The 24,651-nt window shown below is 42.9% G+C and overlaps 1 protein-coding gene across 2 annotated transcripts in view; it reads left to right on the plus strand.

The window, feature by feature from the left end:
* The window catches only part of SLF2 (SMC5/6 complex localization factor 2), a 61,334-nt gene that overhangs the window by 29,376 nt on the left and 7,307 nt on the right, over nt 1-24,651 (plus strand). For both annotated transcript variants that reach the window (XM_048858147.2, XM_048858148.2), the window contains 10 exons: nt 2,787-2,889; nt 6,210-6,285; nt 7,920-8,061; nt 8,869-8,971; nt 9,992-10,168; nt 10,826-10,923; nt 12,666-12,753; nt 13,344-13,472; nt 14,255-14,332; nt 23,442-23,528. In XM_048858147.2, the coding sequence (XP_048714104.2) occupies nt 2,787-2,889; nt 6,210-6,285; nt 7,920-8,061; nt 8,869-8,971; nt 9,992-10,168; nt 10,826-10,923; nt 12,666-12,753; nt 13,344-13,472; nt 14,255-14,332; nt 23,442-23,528 (1,081 nt within the window). The remainder of the gene's footprint in view (nt 1-2,786; nt 2,890-6,209; nt 6,286-7,919; nt 8,062-8,868; nt 8,972-9,991; nt 10,169-10,825; nt 10,924-12,665; nt 12,754-13,343; nt 13,473-14,254; nt 14,333-23,441; nt 23,529-24,651) is intronic.

Consider the following 24,651-nt stretch of genomic DNA (forward strand, 5'->3'; position numbering starts at 1 on the left):
GCATGCAGCAGATGCCCCCTTGCATCCTGGGTTACCCTTAGGAGTGAGATATTGGGTTCAATTACCCCAGCCTGTGGAAAAATGTACCAATATTCAGAGTAGGTTCCCAAGCCACTTATAGTAACCCCCTTCACAAAACACCCTTTGTCCCCTCTGTCCCCCCTCCTCCCCCCAAACTCACCATGATTGGGACTCACGGTGACCTGTGTGCTAGCCAAGAGACAGTGAGAAAGAGGTGTGTGTAACTTTTGATAGTCTCAGCTGTGAGCGCACTCACAATATTGTCTCTATTCATTGTTTCTTTGCCTTCGTCTACAGATGTGCCCTTGAGAAACACACTCCTTCGCACCAGCAGAGCACCTCCATCAGATAAGACAGTGACTCAGGAGGAGAAAGGAGGATATGTTTCGGGAGGTGCTGCAGTCAACAGATACAGCATAGAGCGAAACAAAGAGTATGGAGGGAGACAATGAAAGACTGAGGCTGGATAGCCAGGAAAGGACACGGGCAGGAGCGGATAATTAAGATCCTCGAGGACCAGACAGAGATGTTGAAGTCCTTCATTAGCCTGCAATCACAGCAAATCTGTGCCTGTCTCCTCCTCCAGCCGCTACAGAATTCTGGTCCATGCCCTCCCCAAATTCTCCCACCACATTCATCGTGGGTTCCTCGTCCCTTGTCGTACCCTGTGCACGCTATGCTGGGGGACTGGTTTCCTAGTGAAAGCTGGAATTATACCCAGCTGTGAGAGCCCTAACTGTGAGATTGTTCTTCTTTGTTGTGTCCCCTGTTTGACCAAAAGTTTGCATTTGATCCTGTTGTTTGACTTGAGACTCTGAAATTAAATGTCTTTATTTGTGAAATACATACATTGCTCAGTGCTAACATTGAAACACATTGGCTATAGGTAGGACTATTTGCTCCTTGCAATTAACGCTCAAGAAGCAAGCACTACAGGGGTAATTCATGGTGGCATGTAAACATTACTTGGCCAAATGCATCACATACCGACACATTACTGGGAGTCATTGTCAAAATGCTCCTTCGAAGCCTCCCTGATTTGAAAAGCCTCTCGCTGCGCCCCTTTAATTGCTCTTGAATCTGGCTGCTCAGAATCGGCAGCTGGCTGCTCAGAATCAGTGGCCCATCCCTGAAGAAACTTTCCCCTTTTGATTCACAAATATTATGGAGAATACAGCTGGCTGTAATGACCATTGGAATATTTTCCTCATTGAGGTCTAACCAGCCAAAAAGACAGCACCAGCAATCTTTTAATCGGCCAAAGGCATATTCAGCAGTCATTTGGCACCTGCTGAGCCTGTTATTGAAGTGCTCCTTTCTGCTGGCTAGGTTCTTGTATAAGGCTTCCTGAGCCACGGGAGCTAAGGGTATGCACAGTCTCCAAGGATCACTATGAGCATTTGCACATCCCTCATTGGAATTTTCTGGAAAGAAAGTCCCAGCATGCAGCTGTCTATACATTCCAGTGTTCCGAAAGATGTATGCATCGTGCAACTTCTCTGACCACGCCACACTGAAGTCAGTGAAACAGCCTGGGTGATGCACCAGTGCCTGCAAGACCATGGAGAAGTCACCCTTTTGGTTGATGTAATCTGTTGCAAGATGGTCAGAGGTCAAAATTGGGATATGCGTTCCATCTATCACCCCGTCGCAGATAGGGAATCTCATTGCCGCAAAGCTATCTATTATTTCTTGGATGTTATTGAGAGTCACAGTCCTTCATAGCTGGATGCAATTAATGGCCCTGCACACTTACATCACCGCAGCACCCAGGGTGGACTTTCCAACTCCAAAGTGATTTGCGACTGACTTTTAGCAGTCTGGAGTTGCCAGCTTCCACACAGTGATCACCACTCCTTTTTTCCACAGTGAGGGCAGCTCTCGTTCTGGTGTCCTTGCACCTCAGTCTGGGGTGAGCGTCGCACACGGTTCTAAGAATATGGCTTTACTCATCTGAAAGTTCTGCAGCCACTGCTTGTCATCCCATACATGCATCACGAGGCGATTCCCACCACTTAGTGCTTGTTTCCTTAGCCCAGTACTGATGGTCTACCTTGGCAAGCTGTTCTGTGAATGGCAGCAGCAATCTTGAATTATTTGTTTCCATAGCAGACTGCAGAGCAGGGAACACCAGTTCACCCTGTTCTGCAGCTCATGGAAAACTGCCGGACCAGTTGCCTTGTGTTCGTATGCTCAGCATCACAAGTGATCAGTAGCTGAGGATCCATACTGTCAATTAGCGGTAGTGGGCACACAGTTTACTAGGGCTGTTGAAAAATGGTGTGAAATGAGGTAGGAAGCCCATGGAATGATGGGATGGAAAGACTTGCATCACAGGATGGCATGCACAGCCCCATAATGCACTATGATCCATTCCCAGAGCTCCCAGCAGCAGAGGGTCACAAAGGGTGGTGAGTTGTACAGTGGAATAGCTACCCCTAATCCAACACACTCTCTGTCAATGCAAGAGCAATGACTGTGGACGTGCTCAGCTGACACAATGTTGCGTGGACGTGCTCCACCGATGTTAAAGCAACTTATGATCATTGTCAAAACTTAAGGTGACTTAATTCTGTAGCATAGACATGGCCTGCAACTTGTATCCACCAGGAATATAGTGAAAAGAATATTTGTAATGGATGTTTCATAAACTCAGAATTCTCGTTAAGTGAGATCTTGGGGGGGGAAATACTGTTTTTATGGTTTTGGAGATGTCGATTTTGTCACCAAATTGATTTCTGTTCTCTTTCTAACTATTTTCACAGATCAGAGGTAACACAGCAGCTTTCTTTAGCAACTCAGGGTTTCCTCAGTTGTGCTTACAGTTGTACACAGTGCCCCATGCCAGTTTTGAAGTGGCTGTTTCAGGTAAGATCACTGCTATTTTTCACTTCTCCTAGGTACAATTATATTCATGATTAGTTTATTTGGGGACATATAGTTATACAGTCATACAGTTAGAATACCCAAGATTGTGAACCTACTAGATCAGTTTCTAATTTAAACATAAATCACCCTGTCTTTCTGGATCCTGATCTGTCCTCCAATCTGAAATATTTCAGCTGCACCTCTCTTCCTGCAAACACCAGAGACATTTCAGACACTGTGGGGTTCTGGGGCTTGGCCATGCCACTTCGGTCTTTTCACCTTCCTGGCACTACAAACAGAATAGGACTTCAGTAATCCTGCCTTATTCTTTAGAATCCTAATGTCTTAAATCTTATTTTGGGGACAACAGAAAGCTCTCTCTTCCATCTTTCCATCCCTGTTATCCCTTTTAGGAGATCAAATTTCTTGTACCCAGTCTGTCTAGTATGATCATCTACCAAACTCCTTTTTTCGCCTCTTCCCTCCCCAATCAAGGCAGAGCTGGCCAAACAGTGCAAGTAGAAGACCAGTAGGTGCTCCTTCTGTCAGGAGTCAGAAGGATTGGGGAGCTCTGCCACACCTGCTCCCATTCCATAGAATCTTATGCTGGGGAAGGGGCTCTGACTCAGGACAGCAAATCAGGTTTTCCATTCCCTTGTGACGCTTCCCCTATCACCAGCAGGCTTCTGTAGAGACCCTCAACAGGGGTGGTTCTGTCCTGAAACAGGCCTAAGGGTGGAATATCTCTTGTCTATCACATGGATGCTGTTGACTTCAGACATGTGGGTACAGGAGTCTGTACAGTATAGATGTTCTCTGGAGCTCCTCCACACCCTTCATTTCCTCTTTAGACCCTGAGAAAAATTAAACTGACTGAAGGAGACCTTTCACTTCTATAGTTAAGGGTCTTAAAGCCTGTCTTTCGTGATAAAAGATGCTCAAGGCCGTAGTCTGTATTCTCCACAGTAAAGAATAGATTATGAAGAGTTTGACCTGTCTTGGACCTCAGGAGAATGAACAGGTAGATGAGGGCAAAGTTCAAGATGGAGACTCTAGTTGCAGTTATAGCAGAAATTTCTCCATCAAACATATTGACACTGGTGGTTATGGCAGAAGCTTATCTGCATGTCTCTCAGACCTGTTTAACTTCTATTGCTCAGTTGCAGAAATCACCACAAAAAGCATTACTTTTTAGTCGGTCTTCTGCCCCCAGGATGCTCTGATGTTGTCAGTAGTGACACTAGCCAGACTTAAGGAGTCCAGGAATTCATCTTGACATTCTCATCAGAGCTTCATCCCCAGGGGCCATACAGGAAGCACCCCAGGGTACTTTCCTGGTCACATGATTCAGGCATGTGGGATTCTGATAAATAGCTCTGACACCACTCTCTTTCCAGCCCCTCACGCAACTACTAAATGAGTGATTCAGAAGATCAAAACTGAAGAAGCAATCAGTGGTCACCCCAATTGCCCAAGAATACATGGTTCTCAACTAGTTAAATGAAGAGATGTAACAGTTCCTTCTCTGCAGACAGCCTCTCCCGTCCCATAGTCTGTTCTTGCATACCGCCTCAACTACCTAAACGGGGTAGCTTGGCTGTTCAGCAGCAGTTGCTAAACAAGGTACTCTCCTAGCTTTCTTGTGGGCATTTTACCTTTTTCAGCTTATACGGAGTATTGACAGTTCTAGTAATGGTTTTGGGGGGTGGATCAACTTGGAAACCAGAGATTCCATCTCCACTGGATTACTTGCAGCTCATCCTAGACTTGGAGTTGAACAGTTGCATCTCAACAGCAAATAGTGTTCACAGGTTTGTCATAAGGTAGCTCAGAGACTTTGATATCAAAGTTTTTAGGGCAATTTGTCTATCCAAAAGTTAGCTGTTTTCCAACCTGGGAGTAGGGTTATAAACTCTTGCAACCTATCAAGTCACTGGAAAGTAGATGTCCCCTCCGTTCTTTCTCTCCATAAAGACATGCTTCCTGGTGTCAAAGACTTACACAGAAAGAGTCTGAAGTCTCTGCTCTTAGAAGGCACTGGCTTTACAGCATATTACATACAGCAGTTCTCTGTAGTTCATTTATTATCAAGGTAAACATCCTTCCATTTATCACAAGGAATTATTCATCTTGCCCAAAATCCTCAACATGCATGAGTAGGTGGGTCAAGTTCTGAATCATTGGAGAATATGCAGCTTCCGAAAAACTGATTCCAGAAGGCAGGAGCCCACTTGCCACATTGGCCTTAGGAAAAGACGTGAACCACCATTTAGGAAATCTTCTTTAGGGTTGTCTTTATATCTTTAAAAAACCTTCCTCCCCAGTTCTCTTCAACAATATTCAGGAAGATGGTCTCCAAATGGATTAATACAGTACTGCTGGTTTTAGGATATGCTGCTCTCCCTCCTTACCAATTTTTCTTTACTGTTTGCTACATCTCAAATGTTTCTGAGGGGAAGAGGTCAAGATTCAGAGATCAGGTTTCAGAGTAACAGCCGTGTTAGTCTGTATTCGCAAAAAGAAAAGGAGGACTTGTGGCACCTTAGACTAACCAATTTATTTGAGCATAAGCTTTCGTGAGCTACAGCTCGCTTCATCGGATGCATGCTGTGGAAACTGCAGAAGACATTATATACACAGAGACCATGAAACAATACCTCCTCCCACCCCACTCTCCTGCTGGTAATAGCTTATCTAAAGTGATCACTCTCCTTACAATGAGTATGATGATCAAGTTGGGCCATTTCCAGCACAAATCCAGGTTTTCTCACCCTCAAACCCCCCCCCACACACACACACAAACTCACTCTTCTGCTGGTAATAGCCCATCCAAAATGACCACTCTCTTTACAATGTGTATGATAATCAAGGTGGGCCATTTCCAGCACAAATCCAGGTTTTCTCACCCTCGCCCCACACGCTCGCTCACTCACTCACTCATTGTAAGGAGAGTGATCACTTTAGATAAGCCATTACCAGCAGGAGAGTGGGGTGGGAGGAGGTATTGTTTCATGGTCTCTGTGTATATAATGTCTTCTGCAGTTTCCACAGTATGCATCCGATGAAGTGAGCTGTAGCTCACGAAAGCTTATGCTCAAATAAATTGGTTAGTCTCTAAGGTGCCATAAGTACTCCTTTTCTTTTTGCAAATAACCCAAATACCCTGTGGTATCATGCCTCACATTGTTCCTTGCTTAGGAGGCTTTGGCATTTATTTTTTTGTAACGTGTTTCTTCTCTTAACAAGGATTCAGGTTATTTTATGAATAAAACTGCAGTGTACCTAATACGTAACTTAGTTTGCAATGCTTCTTTCAACAGATGATGTCAGTTCATTCAGACTACTATGTTTCAGTGCAGATTTTGGATACGCTGATGGAGATAACAATTAAAAATGGTGAGTCTTTTAAACGAGACAGTGTGATTGACTGAGGAAAATGGTCATTAGGCCCAAATCTAGAAAGAGGAAAAACAGAGAATACGTTGGTTCTCTTTCATTACATTGCCACTGTAGATCCAGATTGTGAGTTTAGGTCCCTTTGCTGTGTGATATGGCACACATTTCATAGCCGCTAGTCTTTCAGTGATTGTATGCAAGCCATGCAGCTGGTCATGATCTCACTGTACAGCTGCAGGGGTGATACACCCAATACAAAGGTTACTCTGGTCAACTACCTTCCATCCTTGCCCAAATAGCACTAAAACTAGGAAGACATCTGTCCAGTAGATCAAATGTTGACTTTTTCCCTCCCAGAAGTCTTTTCCTCAGCCTTTATTTTGTGAGGTATAGGCAAACAGTCCATAGACTGAAAACTAGAAGGCAGTGTGATTTTTTTCAGATGGTTATATCTGGTTATATCAAACGCTGCATGGTTTTCCTTCAGGATAAATAGCAGAAGTGGTAACAGAGGGCGCCGTGTATGGAAATGGCCTTCGAGCATCTGCCCCTGCCTACATCTCTGCTCTCATTTCCTGCTTATCCTCCCCTCTCTCATTTGCAGTTTCAGGGACTTCTGTCTGACCACTCCAGATATTCTCCAGCTTTTTTGTTCATTCAAATCCCTCAAAACTTGTTACTGATTAAAGCCTACCAGCTAATTCTTTTAATTAAAAAGGCAGTTACTCACCCATTTCATATAAACTTTTAAAAAGCTGGTATGGGTTGAGTTTCTCTGAACCATCCTATTTATTTTCTCCTTGATTTCTGTTGTCTGTTTAGATTGTAAGCTTCCGGGACAGGGAATATGTCCTCCTCTGTCTTGTACATCACCGTGTGTATCTTTGTCTCAAATGTTACTCCATAGGAGTAGGGTTTGATCCTGCTTGGGGCACTTTCAGTTTCCACTGTTTTCAGCATTCCTCGCAACAGCATCAAGTCCCAGTTTATAAAAGCGTGACCCAGTTCAGAGCTATAATCCTGATTCTTTTTGTTGTCTGAAAAATTTTGCATCTCATTTTTATCTTCCCTTCTTAACTTAGCTACCCCTAGGCTCGAGAGCATCTTCTACAATTACTATGTGTATGTCAGACAGTAATGCATGCTATAAACCAATATCCCCTAGGCTTTGAGCATCATCTTTTTGGTAACTGCCATCAAACAAGAGTAAATTATACCTGTACAATGCTTTCTGGTTTAGAAATTGTGTCCATTCTTAGAGGCAGGCATAACCCTTCCGATATTCTGATGATAGCCCCACTGGCAGTTTATCTGGTCCTCTGAAAGTAACCCTCACCCTACGTATCATGCCCTGGGTTGGGGAGCAACTTCAAAAACTCACCTAAAACATAAACTGCTCTGAACTAGAAAACCAATATCACCTTTCAGTGTCAAGCACCACACCTTTAGTGCTACAAAATTATCCTGGTGGCTTTGTGGATAACAGGCCTGTACTTCGATGTACAGAAGATCCTCATGTTAGTAGTGCTTAGCACTGGTATCACATATGGCCATTACACATATTCAGTTTGTTTAAAAGCAACAAACTCTAAAATTAACTTTTTAAACATCAGTGTCTTGTTTTGTACTTGTAGCGTCCATCAATGATGCACAGTCTAAAGCGTGGATTCCCTCACTGTCTGATATATCGGCTATATTTATCAATATGGGAGTGCCTTTTAGATCTTTATTTCCTCTGCAGCATCTACAGCCCACCTTTAGTGAAGATGATATTTTGTAAGTAATTAGCTCTTGCTTTCTTTGCTCTAAACAATAAATATCCTATCTCACGCTGGAATGTAGACTAGGAGCTGCTTCCTTGGTTTTCTTCTGTCATGTCCACTCTCTCTGGATTTTTAAGTGTACACAGCCCGACTGTTAACCATATAGTACATAGAACACATACCATTATAACAATTTCTGCCAGTTAAATGTTCAACAAACCAGAGAGTTTATTGGTCCTTGGCTCTTCCTGCTTTAACTTTTTGCTGAGTTTTATAAAAAGCACAACCTAGGAAATTGGGCCAAACCATTAAGAGTGCTTTAGAGCAGTGGTTCTCAACCAGGGGCCTGGGGTCCCGCTAGGGGGCCTCGAGCAAGTTTCAGGGGGGCCTCCAGACAGGGCCAATATTAGACTCGCTGTGGCCCAGGGCAGAAAGCCGAAGCCCCACTGCATGGGGCTGAAGCCCAGGTCCCTGACCCCTGCCACCTAGGCTGAACCTCAGCAATGTAGCTTTGTGAGGCCCCCTGTGGCATGGGGCCCCAGGCAGTTGCCCTGCTTGCTACCCCCTAATGCCGGCTCTGGCTTTTATATGCAGAAAACCAGTTGCTGGGGCACAGGTGAGCTGTGGAGTTTTTCTAGCATGTTGGGGGAGCCTCTGAAAGAAAAAGGTTGAGACCCCTCGCTTTAGAGACACCCAGAGCTTGTTCCCTATAACACTTTCTAAGAAATCATGCAATATTTTTCTTAAATTGAATCAAAATGGCTTTGGAGTATCTTTTTTTAAAAAAAATGTGTAGGTCGTTTGACATGTTTTCTCTTAGATCTGAAATGCAAATAACAGTGGGAAAACAAACAAGTGGAGAAACCTCTGCAGGTCCCGCTTTTTCTTGTCTGCCAGAAACCAACCTAATTAACGTGGTCAAGGTGAGATTTCTCAAGTGCTGTTTTTTTTTAAGGGAGATCTATGTCTGAGTGCAGTACTGGGTATGTCTTGTGAAGGTAATACTACCCTGAGAGAAAGTCAAGCTCATGTTTTTGAGCTAGCTCTTCTGAGTAAAAGTTCCTAAAATTTAAATACAAAATTTTTAACTGGCTTCAAAAATATCTTGTGGAAATACTTTAATTGTCATAACATATCATTTGTGTAGGGAAAGCGGTAACTGTATGATAGCATTACTGTTTACAGGAAATATTTAGAGCAACATTCTTGAGAAATCCAGAATATGTGTATTTCAGGATGTAGGTTAAGGAATACATATATTTTCAGAAGAGAATAAAGTGGGATTAACCCATACAGTAATACCTGAGAGCGTCTAGTCAAAATCTTAGATTTTTCAAGTATTGTTCGTTTAGCTGGGAAGCTTGTCAGCCACTCACCACCCTATATTTATATAGAATGTCTGTTCCATGGGGGATGATCACTGCTACAGCACCTTTTCCCAGCCTCTCTGGGCAATATTGTATTGGAATCAGATGAAAAGACACCCTGTCTGAATGACAGAAAGGAGGGAGTGAATAGTTTAAGAAAAATGTGCTACTGTAAATGAAAAAATACTCCCTTTTAGTCCCCTGGTATGATGGGAGATGTTGCAAGGGAAATCCATCAGTTAGTACACATTTAATATGCCTGCTGGCAAATTTAAGCTCCTAGACTATATTTTAAAATACGGCAGAGCCCTGTTTATCTGGTCTTGTTGGGACCCCTTGCCAGATTGGACAAAGAATGGGAAAATGCAGTGCTGCATCGCCATCTAGTGGCCACAGGCGAGATCACCTGCTTCTGGCCCTGGAGTCCTGGTTGTTCTGTAAATGCAGAGAGCCAGTAAGGAGGGGGTCAGATCATAGAATATCAGGGTTGGAAGAGACCTCAGGATGGGGCTCTACTGTAGTAATTTAACTGAAAATCTCATAATTTAATATGTTTGGGCTTTTTTCCCCAAAAAGTTTCTTGGTTTTTGTACAACTATGTATCGGGATGGGTATGCGGACCAGGAGCTTCTGCTGCTGCTGTTACTGCTGTTTAAAATTAGCCTGGAAAAACGACTGCAGCAAATTCCGTTGATCGATCTTCAGGGTCTGCTGTTAAACCTACTGAAAAATATCAGAGACTGGGATGCCCAGGTAATGTCATACCTGATTTTATAATGCTAGGTATACAAAATTACAGCTTGAGTCCAAGGAAACCCGCTCTTATTTAAACGTCGGCCTGTATTGAAGTACGTTCATGTGGTCATCCTGACTTGCGTTCTTGACTTAGCAAAAAAAAAAATTTTTTTAACTTAAATAACAAAATCACAATTGGAAAATTCAGCATAAGCAAGATGAGTAATCATGGGGGAAGTGACTGAGTGTGTGGGGGAGAGGGGTAAGTGTAAATGTTTCTCTACCATTGTGCTTGTCTGGCTTGTTTGTAAGCGAGCACTATATTGAATTGTACAAGAATCTGACTCAACAGCGTTCTTGTAAATTTAGAATGTCTGCTTGAAAGAATGAAGCAAAGCATTATCCTAAATGTAGCTGGCAAGCGAGTTTTTTGGCATACAAACCTTGACTGTCCTACTGTAAATTAATAAACCTGGAATATCTATGGGCTGACTACCTACAAATGCAAGGCAAAAAAATATCATTAAGGACATACTCTCCCTTCTTTCTGCACGGCTCCAGGAAGGGGATAATGGTTTGATTGTAGATATATGGATTTTCTGACCACTTTTCATACATGTAACAGCTGACCATTTTAATATAATCCATTCTTAGTAAAGCTTTTTCCTTTTTAAGATGCCTCAGCTCTGTCTGACAATTAGTGAACTTTCCAGTCATCACCATGATCTCCTTTGGTTAGTTCAACTGGTCCCTAGCTGGGTAAAGCGTGGAAGGTAATAAGTGTTGCATTTATTTGATGTTAATAAGTTAACAGTTTATGTAATATCAAAATTGTGCTAAGCACATTAGACATATCCTGAAATACACACAGGTTTAAGTAAAGAAGCCTACAAAAAGTGGAAACATTGGAAGAAATTACTAAGAAGTAGTATAAAAGAATAGCATAAGCATGTAGAAAGGCTAAGGCACAAAATGTGTTGCTTCTAGTAAGGGATGTAAGAGGCAATACAAAGATTCTTTAATTACATTAGGAGCAAGAGAAAGACAAAGGAAAAGTATAGGTCCTTTGCTTAGTTGGCAGGAAGAGATAACTGATGACATCAAGAAGACTGAGGTAGTTTTGCTTCAGTTTTCACTAAAAAGGTACTCAATGTAATATCAAGAACAAGGGGGAAGGAACGCAAACCGAAATAGGGAAAAGAACAAGTTCAAGAATATTTGGGTCAGTTAGATATATTCAGGTCAGCAGGGCCTGATCAAATTCATCCTCAGTTACTTAAGGAACTAGCTGAAGCAATCTCTGAACCATTAGCAATTATCTTTGAGAATTCATAAAGGACGGTTGAGGCCCCAGAAGACTGGAGAAGGGGAAACCTAGTGCCTGTCTTTTTAAAAAGTGGAACAAAGAGGACCTTGGGAATTATAGACCTGTCACCTAACTTCAATACCTGGAAAGATTCAGGAACAAATTATTAAACAATCAAAATTTAAATTATTAAACAGTTTGTAAGCACCTAGAGGATAATAGGATTATAAGGAATAGCCAGCATGGATTTGTCAAGAACAAATCATGCCAAACCAGCCTGACTGCCTTATTGGACAGGGTTATTGGCCTAGTGGGTGTGGGGGAAGCACTGCAGCTTTTGACACAGTACCACATGACTTTTTTTCATAAGCAAACTAGGGAAGTGTAGTCTAGATGAAACTCCTATAAGGTGGGTGCACAACTGGTTGAAAGACCATACTCATAACTACCAGTAGTTCTCTGACAGACTGTGAGGTTGTTTCTAGGGGGGTCCCGCAGGCGTCAATTTTGGCAATACTATACAATATTTTCATTAATGACTTGGATGATGGAATGGAGAGTGTATGTATAAAATTTGCAAGTGATGCCCAGCTGAGAGGGGTTTCAAGCATTTTGGAGGGCAGGATTAGAATTCAAAATGACCTTGACAAATTGGAGAATTGGTCTGAAATCAGCAAGATAGAATTCACAAGTGCAAAGTACTTCATTAAGGAAAGAAAAATCAAATGCACAACTGCGAAATGGGAAATAACTGGCTAGGTGGTGCTGCTGAAAAGGATCTGGGGGTTATCGTGGATCACAAATTGAATGAGTTAGCAATGTGATGCAGTCCTGACAAAATATTCTCTGGTATATTAACAGGATTCTTGTGTGTAAGACATGGGAAGTAATTGGGTCCCGTAGTACTTGGCACTGGTGGGGCCCCAGCTGGAGTATTGTGTCCAGCTTTAGGAAAGATGTGACAAATTAGAGAGTCCAGAGGAGAGCAACAAAAGTGATAAAAGGTTTAGAAAACGTGACTTGTGAGGAAAGATTTTTAAAAAACTGGGCCTTCTACCTTTATTTAGTGAAGCTGGAAGATCTGCACTAGATATGCAAAAAAAGCACATGCTAAAATACTTTAGGGAAATCATATTTTGCCTCATATGCAATGTTAAAAAGCACTTATTTGAGATGTTCCTTTTTTAAAAAAACAAACTTCTCTTTCAGACAAATAAGACGACACCTTAGCCTAACGATAATTTCAAAGCTTCTTAACAAAAAGTATACAAGTTTACCTGTTACCAGTGACCTGCAGGTACTGTATACATACCTTCTGTTAAAATTTTGTGTGTGGGTTTTGTTTCATTTTGCTATTTAGTGATTAAATGTGTTTAATTTACATCTTGGTCTTGACTCTCTGAGGCTCATATTTGCTGTGGTTTAGGAGTTCTTCAAGATGACCGATTAGATTTCTAAAATTCTGTAAATCACGAGTGCTGTATGCTGTTAAATATAGCTCTTCAATTCCCTGACTTAGTCCACAGCTACCATTGCTTTATTCTGTAATAGGTGATTTATTTTTTTAATGTTAACTCCTTAAGATCCATTTTCCTGACAATAATGGTACCATGCCTTTTGCAAGTTTCTCCTGCTTATTGCTTGTCATGCAAAAATCAGCATTTGGTTACTAACCTAGTGTTGGCTTAATGTTGGCAACACACAAGAATTAACTTGTTAGTTTGTGAATAGAGTAAAATTACCTACTGTTTTAGATGTTGAGTTTTCATTTTGGTGGACAAAATAGTCTCCAACTGGTGGTGATCTGTTGTTTGTACTGTATTGAGCTTTGCAGTGTCAGGAAGCTATACTAATTCCTAGAACATTTGTTTGTTGGCTTTTATATAGATGTCTCTTCTATATCAGTATCTGGTGCAGATGAAGCCTTCTGACTTATTACAGAAAAAGATAGAAGCAAGAAAGGAGCAACAGGATGACCTCAGTGGAGAGTCCGTCTGTACAGAACTAGAGCAGCAGGTATATGTGATTTGCATTCCTCCTACACATTTATTTTGTCATTTGGAACATGTTGACTTTCACAGTTTTAGAGTTAAGTGCTTGAGGGGTTCTGTGTATGGAATGCCTTGCAGCATCTTGCTCTTAATATTTTATATCCATTCATATGAGCTGAGATACTATTATTTATTGTTATGGTAGTGCTTAGAGGCCACAGCTGAGATTGAGTTCGTATTGTGCATGAAAAATGCCTAGCACATAATAAGGCACTTTGTGCCCCCAAAAAGCTTACCGTCTGTCTAGAAGCTGTCTACTCTGCAGTAATATTATACTTTGCCTATATTGGAAGACTGGAGATTGTGCAGGATGGCTTAGTCTGAAAGCCATTCCTTCAGGATCTTGGTGTACATGTTTGATGTTGGGGGGTAAGCTGAGAGAAAAACATAGCTACCCATTTCATGCATCCAGTTTGTTTAATTATAACAATTGGAAATACAGAAAACCTTTCAGGTCATGTAGGGACCCATGTAAAATTGTTCCAAAATTGTATTTTCCAGTGCTCTTGTCCATTTTGTTTCAAATTATTTATTTAGGCAAATTTTCAGATATACATGTTTAATGACCTGGCCATCTGGCTTTCCTGAGGGCTTAAAACTAGATAATATAGCACTAAAATAAAATGATCCTAAAATCAATTATCCGTGGTGTAGTTTCAGAGGAGGGTGGCAGCACTCTGAATTTAACGAAGATTCAAGTTCACACTTGTAATATTAAAAGCATTAATTATGTTGGCTTCTTTCTAGGCCTACTATCTGACCTACAATCTTCTTCACTTGGTCAGTGAAGTTAGTTGTTTTGACGTTGTGAATCCTAATCAGAGGGTAAGTAACTGGCTCAAGTGATTGGCTGCTTATGATGGTGCTTTTTTGTATAGGGACACAGTTTAAATTTTGTTAAATATTAGAGGAAAACATTTCTTACTTGTGTAAGAGATCAGTGGAGCTAGCTGGAGGACAATTCTGTTTTGTAACAAATTTTGAGGCTTCAAAATTTATTTTCCTTCCAAAGTAGAACAGAAACAAAACCTTCTTCGAGTAGCGTCTCTGTGGATGCTCCACTTCAGGTGTCTTGACACCCTGTGCGTGTAATTGGAGATTTGTGGTAGCAGTGCTTGGTTGGGCTGTGCACGCGCTGTAGCCATCTTGCACTGTTCTGAGCAGTTACCTAGTGGTGCTCAGCCAACCGTCCTTCAGTTTCGTCTCTGCCGCCTTTGGGTTGAGTCAGAGCCATCAGCAGTTCCCTCTCTTACCTCAGATAGTTCATAGTTAATAGTGTTAGCTTAGTTGTAGTTAGCTACCCTACTGCCTTGCCCTACTATAATGTCTTATATTTCTTTATTTATATATAATAGAAAATATATTGCCTCAATATAAATCCTCGTACGCCCACATCTTGAATACTACGTGCAGATGTGGTCGCCCCATTTAAAAAAAAAAAATTGGAATTGGAAAAGGTTCAGAAAAGGGTAACAAAAATGATTGGGGGTATGGCACGGTTTGCCCTATGAGGAGAGATTAATAAGACTGGGACTTGTCAGCTTGGAAAAAAGACAACTAAGGGGGGATATGATAGAGATCTATAAAATTGTGATTGGTGTGGAGAAAGTAAAGAAGGAAGTGTTATTTACTCCTCCCCCATAACACAAGAACTAGGGGTCACCAAATGAAGTTAATAGGCAGCAGGTTTAAAACAAACAAAAGGAAGTATTTCTTCACACAACACACAGTCAACCTGTGGAACTCCTTGCCAGAGGATGTTGTGAAGGCCAAGACTATAACAGGTTTCAAAAAAGAACTAGATAAGTTCATGGAGGATAGTTTCATCAATAGCTATTTGCCAGGTTGTGCAGGGCTGGTGTCCCTAGCCTCTGTTTGCCAGAAGCTGGGAATGGGAGACAGGGGATGGATCACTTGATGATTACCTGTTCTATTCATTCCCTCTGGGGCACCTGGCATTGGCCACTGTCGGAAGACAGGATACTGGGCTAGATGGACCTTTGGTCTGACCCAGTATGGCGTTCTTATGTTCTTCATATGAAAAAAAAAATTCTTTTTCCTTTTACTGTCCCCCTGTCTTTTCAAGAGGTACACAGCGATAGCCTCGAACAGGGCCATCCCAGTTTTTTCCTTGAAGAAACAGACGCTCTCAGGCATGCCCGCGTCAGCTGGCTTTAAATGCTGCCTGACTTGCAGACTTTCTATACTGGTCTCTGACATAACACATCACTCAAAAGTGCCCAGGCAAAAAAAGCCAGGGATCTCCAACTGAAGCTCCTCATGATGGAGAAATCCCTCAGGCCAGCCTCAAATCCAGAGTCCAGGACGCCCCCTGGCCAACGGTTGCTGGGAACAGCAGCTGATGGGTTCTGCTCCAACAATGGCTCACAAGGAGCCTGTTCCAAGCATGGCTACCAAAAAGCAGGCATGGACATCCCCACACCGAGAATTGCCTAAAAGAAAACGATCTCCAACGGAAAAATCTGCCCTGGTACCGACGGCACTCAGAGTGCCGGACCGCGGAGCACTGGGAACGTCCGGCACCGAGAGTTCCCAAAGAGCTGAAAACCTATGTGGGCAAGCTTTAATGGAGGTTCTCACAGCAAAGTGAAACTTTCCAGCTCGGCACCCACAGAGCCGAAGACTACCTTGGTAGTGAGTGGTACAATGGCTTCACCTGCTGTACCTATACCTCACAGCTCTAAATCCTTGGCACCACCAGCTTCAGCTCATACTCCTGGGCCATCCGCCATGCCGTCTCCGGCACTGAGCCTCACGGGTCTGCAGCAGTTCATGAGGCATTCAGACCTGCTAGTGGGCTCTGTGCCTGAATCTCCTTTGATCAGAACCAAGGGTACCCCATCCAGATCAGTACCAAGCCAGCTGACAGATCTGCAGATCAGCCCCTCCTATCTCTGGTGATGAGGAAGAGGAGGATGAAGCAGTAATATACACTCTTCACCATTCCTCACCCAAGCCCAGACCATCTCACCACCAAACACCTACCATATGAGGATGGTATGGTCAGCCATGGGCACCGCCCCCACCATACCATTCCCACCTAACTGGTCCTACTAGGATACATGGGCAATGTATATGGCCCAACACCACAGACTCATTAGCCCGCCCAGGTCCAGAACAGCATGATACTCTTCACCAACTGTCCCAGCTCCCTCGGAAACACAAGAGAAAGAGACTGAGTGACCTGAGAACATAGCTGAATATGACACTTGGCTGCCTACTTACCTCTCTTCGTCATCACTGAACAAAAACCATAATGCCGCCATCACCCACCACGGGGGATGATTTCAAATCCTTTCAGGACCTCTTGAAAAGGGTAGCCGAATCTCTAGACACTTCACTAGAACAGCTACCAGAAGCCCAACCGAAGCTCACAGACGTACTCCAGGCATCCCCGTCGGCAAAGATAGCTCTGCCAATTGATGATGCAATCATTGAGCCTGAAAAAATAATCTGGCAGACACCTGCTACAGCACCACCCTCGTGTAAAAGAACTGACAAAAAATATTACGTGCCAGCAAAAGGGGCTGAGTTCCTATTTACATACCCTATGCCAAACTCCTTAGTAGTGGAGGCAGTCAACCAAAGGGGGAAACAACACAACTCCTGAATGACACCATACGACAAGGATTGGACCTTTTCAGTCAAAAAGCTTATTCCTCAGCTACACTTCAGTTCTGCATAGCTAACTATGTGGCTCTGCTGGCCAAGTATACACACAATATGTTCTCCAAAATGTCAACTTTTATTGAAAATTTACCCAGTGACAAAAAAAGAACAGTACAAAGCAAATATTTCTGAAGAGTCTCTCATCACCAGGATGGCCCTACAGGCCTCCCTTGACTCTGCAGACACGACAGCACAATCCATCACGAAATCTGTGGTCATGCGCCATACATCTTGGCTCCACCTCTCCAGGTTTCCAGGGGAGGTCCAAGCAACAGTCGAGGACTTACCCTTCGAGGGTCAGAAACTATTTGCAGACAAAACCAATGTCTCACAGAATATCAGGGTTGGAAGGGACCTCAGGAGGTCATCTAGTCCAACCCCCTACTCAAAGCAGGACCAAGCCCCAAATAAATCATCCCAGCCAGGGTTTTGTCAAGCCTGACCTTAAATACTTCAAAGGAAGGAGATTCCACCACCTCCCTAGGTAACGCGTTCCAGTGTTTCACCACCCTCCTAGTGAAAGTTTTTCCTAATATCCAACCTAAACCTCCCCACTGCAACTTGAAACCATTACTCCTTGTTCTGTCATCTGCTACCACTGAGAACAGTCTAGATCTATCCTCTTTGGAACCCCCTTTCAGGTAGTTGAAAGCAATTATCAAATCCCCCCTCATTCTTCTCTTCCGCAGACTAAACAATCCCAGTTCCCTCAGCCTCTCCTCATAGGTCATGTGCTCCAGTCCCCTAATCATTTTTGTTGCCCTCCACTGGACTCTTTCCAATTTTTCCACATCCTTCTTGTAGTGTGGGGCCCAAAACTGGACACAGTACTCCAGATGAGGCCTCACCAATGTCGAATAGAGGGGAACGATCACGTCCCTCGATCTGCTGGCAATGCCCCTATTTATACATCACAAAATGCCATGGCCTTCTTGGCAACAAGGGCACACTGTTGACTCATATCCAGCTTCTCGTCCACTGTAACCCCTAGGTCCTTTTCGGCAGAACTGCTGACTAGCCATTCGGTCCCTAGTCTGTAGCAGTGCTTGGGATTCTTCCATCCTAAGTGCAGGACTCTGCACTTGTCCTTGTTGAACCTCATCAGATTTCTTTTGGCCCAATCCTCTAATTTGTCTAGGTCCCTCTGTATCCTATCCCTACCCTCTAGCATATCTACCTCTCCTCCCAGTTTAGTGTCATCTGCAAACTTGCCGAGGGTGCAATCCATGCCATCCTCCAGATCATTAATGAAGATATTGAACAAAACCGGCCCCAGGACTCATTACATACCCTAAAAGATTCAAGGGCGACCTTAAAAAGCCTGGGCATCTACATACCTGCAAACAAAAAGAAGCAGAGCAGGTTTTAAACAAAGACAGAATAGATGTCTGCAGAATCAAGACCAGCCTTCAAAGTCTCAACAATCCACTTCCAGAAAACAATTTTGAAGGCATAGTTGAGGACATGAGTCTTCCACACTCTCTCTTATTCCAGAATCCGAAATGGTCCCCCATCTTTTTGGAGACCGTCTGGCACTCCATCATGACAGACAAATGGGTGTCAGAGATTATCTGAAAGGTTTACTCCATCCCCTTTATTTCTATCCCACCTACCCACCCCCTTCCCCGTCCCACTTTAGGGACCCCTCTCGGGAGCACCTACTACAACAGGAAATAAACCACCTTGTACAAGTAGGTGCTGTGAAACCCATACCATTACAACACAGGGGCAGAGGTATCTGCTCACACTATTTTCTAACTCAGAAAAAGACCAGCAGGTGGAGACCCATCCTGGATCTACACAAACTCAACAAATTTGTAAGAACACAACATTTCAGAATGGTGACCAACTACAATAATTCCAGCACCATAGAAGGGAGATTGGCACTTGGCCCTTGACCTCCAAGATGCATATTTTCATATCACTATATACCCGTCACACAGAACATTCCTGAGATTCATCCTAGGGAAGCAAGACTTCTAGTACAGGGTACTACCCTTCGGCCGGTCCACCGCTCTGAGAGTCTTCTCAAAAGTTCTTGCTGTCGTTGCAGCTCACTTCCGCAGACAAGAAGTAATGATATTTCCATACTTATAAAGAAGGTGTCCAAGGGCACCAATGCAGCAAGAAGCAATAAATGCCACGCAGCACACAATAACCCTGTTCACGGACCTAGGGTTGCAAATAAATGTACAAAAGTCCACATCTGTCCCTGTCCAAAAGTTGGAATTCATAGGAGCCTACCTTGATGGTCTCACAGCAACGTTACCCCCAACTACGCTTCCTCACTCTAGTCAGCCTAATTGAACGGTGATGGACAGCCCACAAACATCCACCAGAACATACTTACAATTCTTAGGCATATGTCAGCAACAATGTTTGTTGTAAAACGTGTCAGACTCCTAGGGTTGCCACCCTCCAGGATTGTCCTGGAATCTCTAGGAGTTAAAGGTTAATCTTTAATTAAAGATTGTCGTGATAAAACCTCAAGGAATCCATCCAACCAAAATTGGCAACCCTATAGACTCCATGTGAGATGTTTGCAGGTGTAGTATATACTGCCAGCATATATACCACACAGATATTCTCTCAACAGACACCTCACAATGTCATGCAGAGTGAGACCCTGTAACACGGTGGACACAACCAAAGAATGTCTGTTCGAGTCCCGTTCCAGCAAAGAACTCCAACCATTACAATCATGACAGACGCTTCCCTAATAGCTTGGGGGGGGCACACCGACTCAACAATATGGTTCACGGCCACTGGTCTCCAGCGGAGTCCAACCTGCACATAAACTTACTGGAGTTAAGGGCAGTCCAAAATGCATGCAACCACTTTCTCCCTCTAATCAAGAACAATGCCATCAAGATCCTCATGGACAATATAGCATGCATGTTTTATATAAACCACCAAGGGGAAGCATGATCATACTCCCTATGTACTCAGTCAATATGACTTTGGAATTGGTGCATCACCAACAACATAGAGATATCTGCAACCTATCTTCTGGGATGTCCAAATACAATAGTGGGTGTACTAAGCAGGGATTTCTCACAAATTCACGAATGGAAGATGAATCCCGGAATTCTCAAGTCCATATTCAAACTATGGGGGTTCCCCACCATAGATCTATCCAGATGTGCTACCAAAACAATAATGTACAACTTCCAGCAGGAGTTCACACACACTCTGCCAGAGCACTGGCAGCCTATGTGGCCTATCACTGACATTTGTAGAGCAGCTACCTGAATATCAGTCCATACTTTCACTAAAAACTATGCTTTAGAACAACAATCAGCATCAGATGCTCACTTTGGATTTAAGATGTTATCCAGCATCAACAGACGAGCAGTGCCCCTCAGTGGAGGGGAGGGGCTTCAAAGTTGAACAGTCACCTAAAGTGGCGCACCCACAGGGACACTCCTTGAAGGAGAGGGTTACTCACCTTGTGCAGTGACTGAGATTCTTCCAGATGGTTGTCCCTGTGGGTGCTCCACTACCCTCTCTCCTCCCTTCTACTTTGGCGTTTCGTGCGGATTCTCGGGGGTAGAAAAGGAAGAGGGGGATGGCTGACTACACACCGCTATGCAACCACTCGGAACAGCATGAGACGGCTACGGCACGTGCGTGGCCCACCTGGGCACAGCTACCACAAATCTCCAATTACAAGCGCAGGGCATCAAGACACCTAAAGTGGAGCACACACAGGGACAACCATCTTGAAAAACCTCAGTTACTGCACAAGGTGAGTAACCCTCTCTTTCGAACACTTTCATGAAACAGAATTGTGTTTGTTTGTCTTTTCGGATGAAAAAGGTTAGATTTTTGTTTCAGGTCTCTGTAAGTGACCTGACAGTCCACCTGGACCTCAAAACCTTCACACCGAACTCTTTTTGAAATGGATACATCTCAGCAAAAGTTTCAGCTCTAAAACAGCATATTTTGACAAATAAACATTTAGTCAAAAATGTTTTGACCCACTCTAGATATTGCAAAGCATTTAAGAGAGCGTATCATAGAATCATAGAATATCAGGGTTGGAAGGGACCCCAGAAGGTCATCTAGTCCAACCCCCTGCTCAAAGCAGGACCAATTCCCGGTTAAATCTGGTAGTAGTGAAGTACTGGAGTGCAGCAACAGCAGGCTAATATAGCAGCCATTATAGGCTCAATAGCAATAGCTCTCTTTTGGCCTAGGATGTTACAATCCATTTATTGAGCAGATATTGACCAGGAGACATCTGTTATCCCATACAGTAATTTGGTCTTTCTTTATTTGTTCCCATTGAATTGCTTACTGTAAGGTAGCTGAACAGTTCTTACCGCTTATGCTGTTGCCACTCCATGGATCTTCCCACATGGTGGTTAAAGAAATCTGACTATCATGTGACTCCCTTAAGACGGAGAATGTCATTCTTATGTCTGCTCCAGTCTGTTGCTAATATTTGTGTGACTGAGAATCTTCGACTCCTTTGAAAGTGGAGAAAGATTCATAGTAGCTTTATTGTGAAGATGTTAGTGACTTGTATTGTATAAACCTTTTGTTTACACATTTTTCCTGGAAATTCGTTTTTTTAAAATAGGTACCTTAATACATTGCCCCCTCCCTAATGTTGTGTTTTCAGTTAGAAATCCCACTCATTTCTTCTCCACCAAATTTACTTTTTTAATGAAAAGTGGTGGCATGATAGAATACCTTTCTACAGTCTAGTCAATGGGATAGGCAATGTATAAAGCCTTTAGCACTTGCAGCTGTTTTCAGTATTGTCTCTCCTGATTAGACTGAACCAACTACGTAGGATTATACGGTATCTTTGTGATGCTAGCGGATGTCCCTGAGCAGTGGTTCTTTACTGTGGATCAGCAGTGGTCCACAGAATGAAACCTTTTGACGGCTATTCACTGGGAGATGGAGGACAGAAGTCTCTTATGAAGTGGTTCATAGAATTGGAAAAAAGGTTAGGGAACTACTGCTGTGGAGAATAGGATGTTGTTCGCCTGCTTCACTTCTGATGACCTTAAGTAGGTTTCTAGAAGTGAAGGGCCTGTGCATAACCCACTAGTATATTTATTTTCCATTTAAATGATCTATCTTGAGATTCAGATCTTCCTTGGTTTTTCCATTTTTATTAATCAAAAATAAAAGGTGCAAGCTTCCCTCCAAGCACACAATTCCAGTCTCCACAGAGGAAAGTCAACTCTGTTTTTTGGAGACTTGTTTAGGAAGGAAACAGAATTCTGCAGTGAAGCTTCCGTTAGATATGGGAACCAGCTTTCATTGTCCAAAACTACTGTAAAATGGATCCTAGTTCATATTTAAGCAAAAGGATGTTGCCAGAAGAGTAGTAATCTTCCAGGAGAGCTGCCACAAACATGAAAAGACCATTAATTCTTCCAGGAAATGCCTAATGATTACCTGACTTGTCTGCTGAAAAATTATATTTTGACTATTGTAGTTTCAATGCTTTCCATGAAAATTTGATCTGAGTGGCACCTGTAGTCTTCTAGGGCATTGAAGACTCAAAAAACTAGCCAGTCAGAATTAAACAGGACCCCTCAGCCAGGTCCATTTTGGGGGGCAGTGAGCCAGACAACCACGTCTGCACTTCACTCCATGTCCCCAGCCAGCCCCAAACCGAAACTCTCTCCAGCCCCTCCTCCTCTGGGCTTTGTCCCTTTCCTGGGCCAGGAGGTCACCTGGTTCCTTTGTTCTCCAACCCCTTTAGCTCTCACTGTGCAGGGGGGAAGGACCCAGGCCATCAGTTGCCAGGAAACAGGGTGTTGGCCATTAACTGTGTCCAGACCCCTGCACACACCTGCCCTCCAGGGCTCTGCAATGATCATACACCCTTATCCCACCCCCTAGATACTTAAGAACTGCATAGGGGAAACTGAGGCACCCCCACACTATTCAGAAGAAACCTTAAGAACAGTCCCGCTTTGTCACATCTGCTCCGTGAATATAACTTTGGAACTACTATTTAAAAAAATGTTTAGTCATGAGTTAAGTGGTGTTAAAGGTACCTAACAGCAGTGGCCTTATGGTTCTAAAGTCAGCCAGATGTGTGTATTGGAGAAAACGCTTCAAATTAAAAAAAAAAACTGAAAAAAATTAAAATTAAAAAGCCCTGCAAAAACTGTGTGCTTTTTCCTGTATTTGCAATTTTTCTGTTTAGGGTTTAGACAAAGTTTAATTTTGAAGTGATGAACTTAAACATACTTTTGAATTTGTGTTTATTTAGAAGTGCTTACTGAGGCTCTGTGGTGCCTTAGAAAAACATGTGAAGTGTGATATTAGGGAAGATGCAAGGCTATTTTATAGAACTAAGGTAAGCATATGTGTGTCTTCGAAGTGTGTTCCATTTCCGTGCCCCAATTTAGGAGGTTCTAGAAGTACTGAGATTCCCTTACATTTCCTTGCTGGCTTTTTATACATGTAGGCCCTAATCCTGCAAAGACTTGCTCATGTTGCTTAACTCTGTGCACTGCGAATAGTCTCATTTGCTGTCAGAAGGACTCTTCAGTGCATAGAGTTAAGCACGTGTGTAAATCACTGAAAGATCGGGGCCACATGGCCAGAAAAAAAATAGCTGCAAAGGATCTCTGGATACTGCTGGTTTTTCCTACCTAGAGACGTCACTGATTGTTGATGGGGGAAGTGCTCTTTGGGACAAGGGATCTGTCCAAGCAGCACTTACAGAGAAAAAGATAAGAGGACTTGGAAAGTAATCTGATTCTTTTGCACAGTGATCCATAGCTTTTATTTGAATTAACAAGTAATTTACATACATACATAATTAATTAAGCCACCAAAAAACCCAAAGTGATGCAGAATTAAGCCTAGCTCACCTATTTTATAATATGTTGTGGTGCTTTACATATGAGGGTCTCAAGTTTGTTACTTGAGTTACTTTCATGTGCTTTAGTAGCAAGCCATGGCATGGCAGTCCTTACCTTTCAAAAGCCTTTTGTTCAGTTAAGTCAAACCTTTATATTTTAATGCTGTTTTACACCAGCTTAGAGAATTCACTAAATTCCTACCCTTCAAAAAGCCTCTTTATTAACATTTGATTCTATAGATGTGTCATTTGGTGCAATTAATACTGCAGACCTACTTTAACTATATTTCAAGTTTAAACTGTATCCCCACCACCATACATATCTTTTTGTGTATTTTTTCCGCTTACCCTTGAGGTGGGAAGGGGTTATTATTTTCCTGTTTAATTGCTTCTCCCCACCACTTCTGCTTGTATGTATTGTTGTGAAGTAGCTCTTGGGGGCGAGGGGGGGGTACCATTGTGTTGGGTGCTGTACAAGCAGAGTAAGAAATAAGGTAAGCTCTTCAGAGCAGAAATTTGAGTGCATACTCAAGATTGGTAGCCATGAAGTATGGCCTTATGTATCAGGAACACCTTTTAGAAGCTGTCTGTGCTGCTGTTTGTTGCCCAGAGT

Source organism: Caretta caretta, chromosome 7, assembly GCF_965140235.1.
Source record: "Caretta caretta isolate rCarCar2 chromosome 7, rCarCar1.hap1, whole genome shotgun sequence".
Lineage (NCBI taxonomy): Eukaryota > Metazoa > Chordata > Testudines > Cheloniidae > Caretta > Caretta caretta.